Raw genomic sequence first — 10074 nt, 5'->3', positions numbered from 1 at the left:
TGGAAAAAGAAAGGCCATCATTTTGCTTCATTTTTTAAGGGAAAAAAAACCAATACATGATAAAAATAGTTACAAAGGAATCACTAAAAATGGCCCTGCATTTTAAATTACAGTATTAATAATATTTGCCTTCTTCACAAGATTTTACTTTTATATGTGGAGTCCGTACTTTTACTCGGCCAAAAGCAACCAAAAGCATGCTGATTATTTCTTCATCGATTTGTAAACAAACAAGGACTGAGTAAGACTACTAGATTATAACTTTTATTTTTTGGAAAATTGCTAAAATAGTCCTTTACATACATAAGTAAACAGTATTAATTCAGTCACTCAAATCTATCAAAATGTTTGGTTCTTAAAACATACTGACTCATATTTCTATCATAGAAGATCATGTCCAACGTACAAAATTTTTAAGGGATTGAAATAACTTTAATGATTGAAAATGAGAGTTCGGAGGAGGAATGGATTAGATAATACGGAGGAAAGAGTATAAATGAGAGATCTCGAATTTCAAACCCCCACTTACACTTAAAAAAAGAAGAAGAAAAAAAAAAGAATTTAAGTTTTTGAGGAATTGAAATAACAGAAAGACCGCAAATGAGAATTGAAATGGATGAGAGTCTTGTAACCGTCGGTAATTGTTCATGATACACATAGGATCAGGGGTAAGTGCAATTAGAATTTAATGCAACTGTCTAGTTGTTGTATTTTTTGCATAATATGGGTTCTCTTATATAATTTTATTGCTCTCACAAAATTTATTCTTATACACTAATTCAATCTATAAATACAATCACATCGTAAGTGTACACTAAGTTGTTGAATGAAATATAACAACTGTACCTAATTGTATCTAACTCAACCATACCTGTCCGATTCCGTATGGATCAAACCATGCTATTTTGGTATGGATCAACTTAAGCTACTTGCTGGACCCCAACCTTTGACCATGAAGCCCAAGACTTAAGGCCGATAATAAAATTGGAAGTGGAAATCTAAAACTTGAAGGCTCAAAATCTTAAGCTAGCGAAAGTTTTATTTGTTTGATAATCAACTTGATTTAGCCACCGAATTGAAATATCCCAATTTGAAAACGTTGTTATCATTCTAAAATAAAATAAAATAAAATATTGTATTTAAGAAATTGAGCTAACGTTGTAAATCATATTAACTTGGCTATATATCCAAAGTTCAGCATACTCTTTAATATGGCCATGTAGTGCAGCAATATTTAATATGGATACAAAAAAAGTATACTACTGATATCAATAGTGCTCCCTTCCGAGCTCCTAACTCTCCATTCCTCTCCTGCTAGACTTTTTAGTATATAATTCTTAAAAATCTATTGATCTCTCCTATTTGGACTGTCCTTAACAATATACATTTTGATTGTAGTCCTACCTAATGAGCTTAATGTGCTCATAGACGTTCTCAGATCTCCATCACAGGTTATCCATATCCGATCATCATCTTCATCCTGATACTCAATTATAAAACTTCCCATGGCTAGATTCAGTCGTTGTGCTACGTTCTCCTCCAAATTGATTTTACTCGCAGAAAATGGAAGTCTGAACTTTATCATGCGCCCTTGATATTTTGCCTTCGCCCTTGCATTTGACTGGTGGTGTTCATGAGTATCTTCAGTAGAAGGTTGAACAGTTTTCTGTACAGCAAATGCTTGACTAACCTTTCTTGCTTTACGAGGTGGCCATCTGTTAATACCGTACTCCCTACATATACGCTTCAATGTAGATCGACTAACTACAGATTTCAAAAAGGAAAACTTCAGTTAAGGAAAAAGCCTTTACAACATGTAAACTAGATCTTTCCAAACAGATCCAGATCAAATCATGATGCATTAACCAACATTTCAATTCAATTCTGATCTAGAGAAGTGCTACAGTTAAGAATTACCTCCAAGAACTTTTGCAGCATCTTCAAGTCTCCTTGTAGAATTTTGTTCAAGAACCTCACGAGTAATTCCAAGGTCGCTTTTTAAAGTCCAACTAGGCTTTTGCACTTCTAAATTAGTCACTTCATTGTCCCTCTGTTCTATACTAGCACCATCTCTTCGAGGATCTTCCACAATTGGTTCATCATGTGCTATGCTGACCATGTTTTGCACGACCTCCTGTCCAGTTGAAGATCTATCAATTCCATTTTTCTGTTCATAAACACCATCCGTAGAATTGTGCACAACATCAACTCCTGCAAGATTTAATTCTTGATCTGATATGTTGACAATGCCCTGCACGTGCTCTGGTCTGGGTGGAGATCCAACAATCCCACTCTGCTGTGCATGGACACCATTTATATGACCATTTGCATTATCAACTTGCACCATTCCTTCTCCTTGTGCTTTTGCATTCCTAGGTGTAGATCCAACACTTCCATGCTGCTGGTTATGGATACCATCCATAGAACCATTTGCAGCATCAACTTGTTGAGATGAGAAATCAAGTTGCATCATTCCGTCTCCTCCTTGTACTTCTTCAAGCCTAGGTTGAGATTCGATACCAGCAGGACTGGAGATGTCAAAAGAATCAAATTCATCCTCCGGAGATCCAACACTTCCATTCCGTCTCCTCCTTGTAGATCCAACACTTCTATTCTGCTGGTTATGGATACCATCCATAGAACCATTTGCGGCATCAACTTGTTGAGATGAGCAATCAAGTTGCGCCATTCCTGCTCCCTCTTGTACTTCTACAAGCCCGGGTGTAGACTCACTACGAGTAGTATTGCAGATTTCAAAAGAATCAAATTTATCCTCTGGAGAGACCTTTATAACCTCAACAGTCAATTTCTGCCCCAATTCTTGTCCCGAAGCAATCTTAAAAGAACTTCCGAGGCGTTCTTTCAATGTCTCCATTAGGCTGTTCAACAATGTCCTAGGATCCCCATAGTCTGCTTCATCTTCCTCATAGCCTGCTTCATCTTCATCTTCCCCATAGTCTGCTTCATCTTCATCTTCATCTTCATCTTCTTCATACGTAGGTAGAAAGAACTCCAGTACGTAAATGCAATTGTTCGAGCAATAGCTCTGCAAACAAACTGCAAAACAGGCAGAGTACTTCAAGCGTCGTGCAATGGGTACCAACGGGTACTCTGTTATGCTCAATTGTCTTATATCCCTACAAAAGCATGCACTTTTGGATGAAAATGCCTTTCCAACTACCCCTTGTCCCTTCTGAATAAAATCACCATCACAAGAACTTAGCATTTCTCCAGAAGCACTCCAAATTTCACGATGAGGCAATTTATGTATTGTGCTCACAACGATTGATACTATGTAAAGTATAGCAATTTCTTCTTCTTGATGACCTGTACATGTTTGGCTTAAAAGTATTAGTATGGAATGAACAACCTAAAGCTCCAGCCAAGATTATGCAGTATGGAAGGGGAAATAAAATACTCGAGGTACTCACCTGAATTTACTTCCGCGACACTTACACGAGTAGTTGTCAGATTCACCTCCCGTAGTAGATTCTGGCACACACATTATCCATGTGCCGTAAATAAATTAAAGTGTTATTTACAAGTTTCAAAGCGTTTGCTTTGGCTTTTAAAAGCTGTTTGACAACAACGGATTTGCACCCAAAAATAATAATAATACTAATAAGGCAGACTCTTTGTATGCATACTCAACTAATTTTGGTATAGAAGTTCTGAAAAGCCAAAACTTCCTTCAAATCCCATAGATTTTTCAGAATCAATTTCTTTCGCTTAAAAAAAAAACTTAAAAAGAGAACATTAATTTTTGGGGTGACAGTCACCATAGTTTTTGCAGTTATAAGCAGTTGAAAAATTGGTTATTGACACATTGCAAAAGGGAATTTTCATTAGATTAATTTATAAAAACACCTCTCCTACTGCCATCTAACAGCTGGAAACCCATGACTTACCACAATCTATCCCCAGATTTGTAGAGGACATGGAGATATACAAAATTCATGCCAATCATCTCCTATTCAAGTTAGATTTATCACGAAATTTTTGTTAGTTGGTTATGCTAACACAAATTCTGCACTATGTAACACACAAGACAATGGTTGGTTATGTTATAAATTACCCCCTGTATCCATTACCTAGTTCAAATAATAGGAAAGAAGTACTTAATTAAGCAACCTAAGAAAAAGAGAAAAGTCGAACCTGAAGCTTCTCCAGAACCCAATGTCCAGAAACGCTAAAAACATATGATGATGCAACAATTTCGAGTACACCACTGGGGAGGTCCTGAGTAGGATGATGATAGACTGGCAACGCCCAGTAATCCCTGAAACGCTCGGCCGCAAAATCACGTTGAGGATACTCTCTACTAGTGTAATCACCCACATTCCGTGCATATTCAGGGAATCCACTGCGGAACACCCGACCAGGGGGACCAATTATAAGCTCACCATCATCATCATCATCCACGGGTATTAAGTAATCCAAACAGTGCTTCCTATGTTCGCATACTTTCTTGACGTCTAGAGGACTGGAGCACTGAAAAGCAAAAGGCTGGTCACAAGTTGTCAAATACATTTTGTCGTCAATCTTCACTAAGCCCCAAAACTGAACTAGACGACACCGACACCAAATTATCTGCTTAACAAGTTCTAGAAAACGTTTGATCTGGTCCTTAATCACGGCACCGCCAGCAGCTGCAATAGGAAAATCAGTATAAAAAATATTAAAGGGTGCTTGCTAGTATATACTAGTACTATTGTATCATTTATTTATTTATTGCAGAGTACAACTGATTGACCCGTGTTTCGACCGAGACAAAAACCAAAAAAAAAAAAAAAAGTCAAAGAAAGATTAATTGAATAGCTTCAAGACAAGAGCCGCCCCCACCCCAGGTACCCTTCCAATTGGATGGCCCAATTCTTTGTGTCTTTTTAACAGTAGTTTAATACTTTCTAGAAAATTTTCTGTTCTAAGTTGTTCGAATTTACTCCACAGGAGTTTATACTATTGAAAGAACTAACAAAGTTGGTTGGTACTTACCGGCGGCAACACGAGGCTTGACGCAGTGTACTTTGTCATTGCAAAATGTGCTCCAGAAAACCCACTGGTGAGAATGATAATGTGGATCCTTAGTTGAATGGGAGTATGATAGTTCACAAGGCCCCAAACCTGCCGTAGGAAAAGCGGGAGAGGAAGAAGTTTGAGCTTCCATTATTGCCCGTTGTGCAAGGCAAAACCGCTAATCTTCTGGATCCATCCTGTTCCCCCGATTCTCAGTTTCTCGCAACTCTACTGTTTTATCTTCTGTTTAGGAAACTATGCATTGCAAACAAGAAAGAAAAGGACCGACCGGAAAAAGTACAAGCGAGAAACGACAAGGAAGCAACCTTTTTTTTTTTTTTATTTCTTTTGGAGCAATCTCTTTCACCTAATCAGGACCCTGCCTGGGTGCTTATATGGTGGGAACGAGATCAAGGAACAAAGTTGCTGCTTATCAGGGCACATATGTCACTAGGAAGTTGTGGCATTTTCTTATAAAAAAAATACTCCCTCCGTCCCACTTTCATAGTTCTGTTTTCCTTTTTTGTCTATCCCAAATTATAGTCCACTTTCCAATTGAAGAATGTAGTTGTATTTTAATTTTTCTAAAATGCCCTTATTCAATGTAAGTTGTTGTTACTATAAACCTATCCCATTTAATGAGAATTGATTCTTTTTTTACCATCGATTCAAGTTCCCATAAAGTTGTACTCTATTTAATGTGAGGGTATTTTAGGAAAATAGCAATCAAAATTTATTTTTCCAACAAGGTGAACTACTTTTTCTTAAACTGTGTGAAAAAAGAAACATGACTATCAAAGTGGGATGGAGGGAGTATTTAGTTATCCTAAAACATCGTGGGAATTCAAATAGTAATTTCTATATTTTTTTCAATAAAAATTGAAGCATAAGAAGTGATCAATATCAATAGAAAATACTTGAAATTGTTACTATATGCTATGTATTATCTTGTGATAACTAATGATGACCAAATATTTTTAGTAAGAAAGTTATTTGACCATAAAAGGAAAATTTTTAACGCATTATTATTGTTCAAGTTGACACACATAATTAGGATTAGAAGATGAGGGAAAAAGATGTAAAAATAATAAAGAAAAGGAGAAGAAAAGAAAGGAAAAAAATGGAAAAAGATTAATCTTAGACGCCATCCTTATAATGAGGGCATTATTATCACCATATATATCTAGGATTGTTAATGGGTTAGGTAAGTTCGAACTCGACTCATTTGATCCGAGAAAAAGTCTGATGAACCTAAACTATCATTGAGTTGGACCGAGCATGGATGTAAATATTAGATTCGAATTAAATGTGAGTTAGCCGAGTTTGAAACATATTAGACTCAAACCCAATCTAGTCTTGGTCCTTTAATCTGCATCTATATATATATATATATATATATATATATATATAATTATATATGCAATTATACATCTACATATACAATACTAATACTTATGAGTTATGTGTCAACATATATTAATATATGTAAGAAATATTAAATATACAAAATTATGTCAAAAGGACAAATCTTAGTTAGAATAGATTGAGGACCTTTGAAGATGTATTAATTGTTGATCATATTTTATTATTTTTTTCATGTACTTTGAACTAATTGAATATGTTATTGTTGAAAATTCTTAGTTTATATACTTTTTAATAAACTGTTTACTGGTTCGTGTATAGTTTTAATGTTGTGGTCTTGTGGATGTTAAATTAGCTTTAGAACTTAATAGTTATAGTAATTATATTAAGAAAATTATGGAGCAATAAGTGAGTTTGGACTAAATCCGAATTAGATTCATAAGTCGAATATTTTGTAGTCAAATGTGTTTATAATGCAAGTAAAATATTATCTGAGATAATAATATTATCCAAATCTATGGATTAATAGCTATGGATTAATGCTATCCAAAGCTATGGATTAATAGCGAAATATATGTTTCTTAAGGTGAAAAATAAAAAATGCAGCTCAATTTCCCAAGTCTGTACTTTCAACTTAGCATCAAGACGAAGTAGGCGGATTTTAAGTCTACACACAAAGTGGACGGCTTGAAATAAAGTGTTAATTAGAATCAGAACTTTTGAAGTATGATGCAGGTCCATATTCACTTTATTGGTACGACTCAAGCAATTTGAGTGATCTTTTTCGGCTGTGGTACTCTGCATTTTTCGAGTTGCGATTTTCACATTTCGGCTCAGGCGGTCATTTCCTCCCCCTTCCCTATATCCATATCTCCCTTTCCTTAACAAGTGGTGACCCACCTCCAATCTTCTCCCAACATGCCCAACCTAGCGTCCTAGCCCACCCCGTTTAATGCTACTCTTCTGCCGCTCCAATTTCTGACCAAATGTCTTTTCTTCCTCCATTCCTTAGCCCAGAGATCCACTAGTTCATTCTTTGAGTCATTTCCACCTCCATTACCTATTTAGCCAACTTGATACCCTATTTAATGACTCTGTTCTCATCTCTCTCCTCTGCTCTTTTCATTTCTTTAGTTCCAATCTCCTTCACCACTTCAACACTGCCAATTTGCTCCCACTATTACTAGCTTGACCGACACATGCTCACATTGCTCCAAGCATTGCCACAAATCGGATTTATTATATATTTATTGGTTGTTTGAAAAAAATATTTCAATTGCAACATTGCTACAAAAATTGGATCTTTTTCGTTACGTTCTTTTCCTTTTGGTTTTTCAATGAGGTGTGACTACTTCTGTTGTATTGGGTAAATATGGGTATCAAGGAAATGTAGAGAATCGACTGGAAAGAAAAGTTGTAGTTGTAAAACACAGAGAAATTAGAAGACTAAAGAAAGATGGATACAAAAGGAAATGCTCTGGTTAAAACCCGAAGGAGAGAGCGAGAAAAAAAAGAGCAAAAAGAAGGCATTTAACATGGAAGGTCTAACGTAGAAGTTTGGTGGCCCCAGTTACAATTTTTACGGTTCCGTTTGACAAGTGAGTTTTTTGAATATTTGTCTAAAACTTTACTGTAGAAGTTGTAGAAATTTTTTTTTGAAGTGTATAAATTTTTTGATATTTTAAAATCTATAATTTAAAATTTTTGAGAAGTTTTTTGAGATTAATGTAGTTAAAATTATTTTTTTAACTTGTAGCAGACAAACTTAACCAAAAACCTGCTTGGCATAGTTTTTGACTTTAAGGGTATTCCCTTCAGTCAACCAAAGTTGCTTCCGTTGCGTCTTATTCATTTGCTTTGGCAAGATAGTTGGCTTTTATTAATTTCTACATTGTATATAAAAAGTAAGAGACGTACTGTAGCAGTCCTTTTTTTTTTGCCATATGTATAAAGTGGCCGTTTTCATTTTCAGTTGAATTTTTGTTCAACTATTTTCTTTGATTAGCCAAAAATCATAAACATCTCTTCTTATTCTTTTTGCCTTGACAGGGTATATTTGTAGATATTTTTTTCTTGATTTTAATTAAATATTATTTTAATTGATATATTTTTAGTGGTGTAAGAATGACATTTAAGAAACGAGAAATAGACAAAAGGATTAGAATTTAGGACTTGCCTAAATATATATACCACTTAGCTTGTTTATTCATTTATTTTTTTCGTTTGTATGGAATGTTATCTTGATTCGACCATTGGATCAAACCATCTTCTGTGCTTCAGGCAAGAAGCAAAATCGAAAGAGAATTGGACCGTAGACTTTAAGAAAAAACTCAATAGCGTGTTGGGCAATTACATGGTTAACAATCACTGTGTTTGGATTGTAAGTTATTTGAGATATTTTTACTGTAGCACTTTTTGTGATGTGATGTATGTGAGATAAAAAGGTAATTAGGAAGATAAAAAAGTGTATTGAAAATTGTAATAGTGATGTAAGCAAATATATTTGGGCAAATAACTTACAATCCAAACAAACTCAAATTGAGTAATAAATTGAACCTATGTTCGCATAGTTTCTTGACGTCTGATGACTGGAGCACTGAAAAGCAAAAGGCTGGTCACAAGTTGTCAAATACATTTTGTCGTCAATCTTCACAAAGCCCCAAAACTGAACTAGACGACACCGACACCAAATTGTTTGCTTCACAAGTTCTAGAAAACGTTTGATCTGGTCCTTAATCACGGCACCGTCAGTAGCTGCAATAGGAAAATCAGTATAAAAAAATATTAAAGGGTGCTTGCTAGTATATACTAGTACTATTGTATCATTTATTTATTTATTAATTTTGACTGAGACAAAAAAAAAGTCAAAGAAAGATTAATTGAATTGCTTCAAGACAAGAGCCGCCCCCATCCCAAGTACCCTTCCAATTGGATGGCCCAGTTCTTTGTATCATTTTAACAGTAGTTTAATTTGTCATCAAACTAATAGTTTCTAGAAATTTTTCTGTTCTAAGTTGTTCGAATTTACTCCACAGTTTATACTATGAGAGATTATTGACAGAACTAACAAAGTTGGTTGGTACTTACCGGCGGCGACACGAGGCTTGACGCAGTGTACTTTGTCATTGCAGAATGTGCTCCAGAAAACCCACTGGTGAGAATGATATTCTGGATCCTTAGTTGAATGGGAGTATGATAGTTCACAAGGCCCCAAACTTGCCGTTGGAAAAGGGGGAGAGGAAGAAGTTTGAGCTTCCATTATTGCCATTTGTGCAAGACAAAACCGCTAATCTTCTGGATCCATCCTGTTCCCCCGATTCTCAGTTTCTCGCAACTCTACCTGTTTTATCCTCTGTTTAGGAAACTATGCATTGCAAACAAGAAAGAGAAGGACCGACCGGAAAAAGTACAAGCGAGAAATGGCAAGGAAGCAACCCTTTTTTTTATTATTATTTCTTTTGGAGCAATCGCTTTCACCTAATCAGGACCCCACATGAGATGTTATATGGTGGGAACGAGATCAAGGAACAAAGTTGCTGCTTATCAGGGCACATATGTCACTAGGAAGTTGTGGCCTTTTCTTATATATATAAAAAAAAATTAGTTAGAAACATCGTGAGAATTCAAATAGTAATTTCTATATTTTTTTTCAATAAAAATTGAAGCATAAGAAGTGATCAATATCAATAGAAAATA

The 10074-nt window shown here is 35.3% G+C and overlaps 1 protein-coding gene across 1 annotated transcript; it reads right to left on the bottom strand.

Annotated features, from left to right (window-relative positions):
* Nucleotides 1-1345: 1345 nt before the first annotated feature.
* On the bottom strand, nucleotides 1346-5167 carry LOC113774285 (protein NLP6-like). The gene is made up of 5 exons (XM_027318838.1): nucleotides 4996-5167; nucleotides 4156-4649; nucleotides 3432-3492; nucleotides 1918-3327; nucleotides 1346-1764 (listed from the first exon to the last, which is right to left on the bottom strand). Exons 1-5 carry the CDS (start codon nucleotides 5165-5167, stop codon nucleotides 1346-1348), a joined length of 2556 nt encoding a protein of 851 aa, XP_027174639.1.
* Between the last annotated feature and the right edge of the window lie 4907 nt (nucleotides 5168-10074).

This window comes from Coffea eugenioides, chromosome 6, assembly GCF_003713205.1.
Source record: "Coffea eugenioides isolate CCC68of chromosome 6, Ceug_1.0, whole genome shotgun sequence".
Classification (NCBI taxonomy): Eukaryota; Viridiplantae; Streptophyta; class Magnoliopsida; order Gentianales; family Rubiaceae; genus Coffea; species Coffea eugenioides.
Note: the sequence above shows the minus strand (reverse complement) of the source record. Positions and strands in the feature narration are given on the sequence as shown.

Coding starts and splice junctions, on each gene's coding strand:
- LOC113774285 (XM_027318838.1), bottom strand. CDS start 5,167: ATGGAAGCTCAAACTTCTTCCTCTCCCGCTTTTCCTACGGCAGGTTTG. Junction 3,493..4,155: donor GGGTTCTGGAGAAGCTTCAG/GTTCGACTTTTC, acceptor TGTGTGTGCCAG/AATCTACTACGGGAGGTGAA. Junction 1,765..1,917: donor TGCTGCAAAAGTTCTTGGAG/GTAATTCTTAAC, acceptor TGAAATCTGTAG/TTAGTCGATCTACATTGAAG.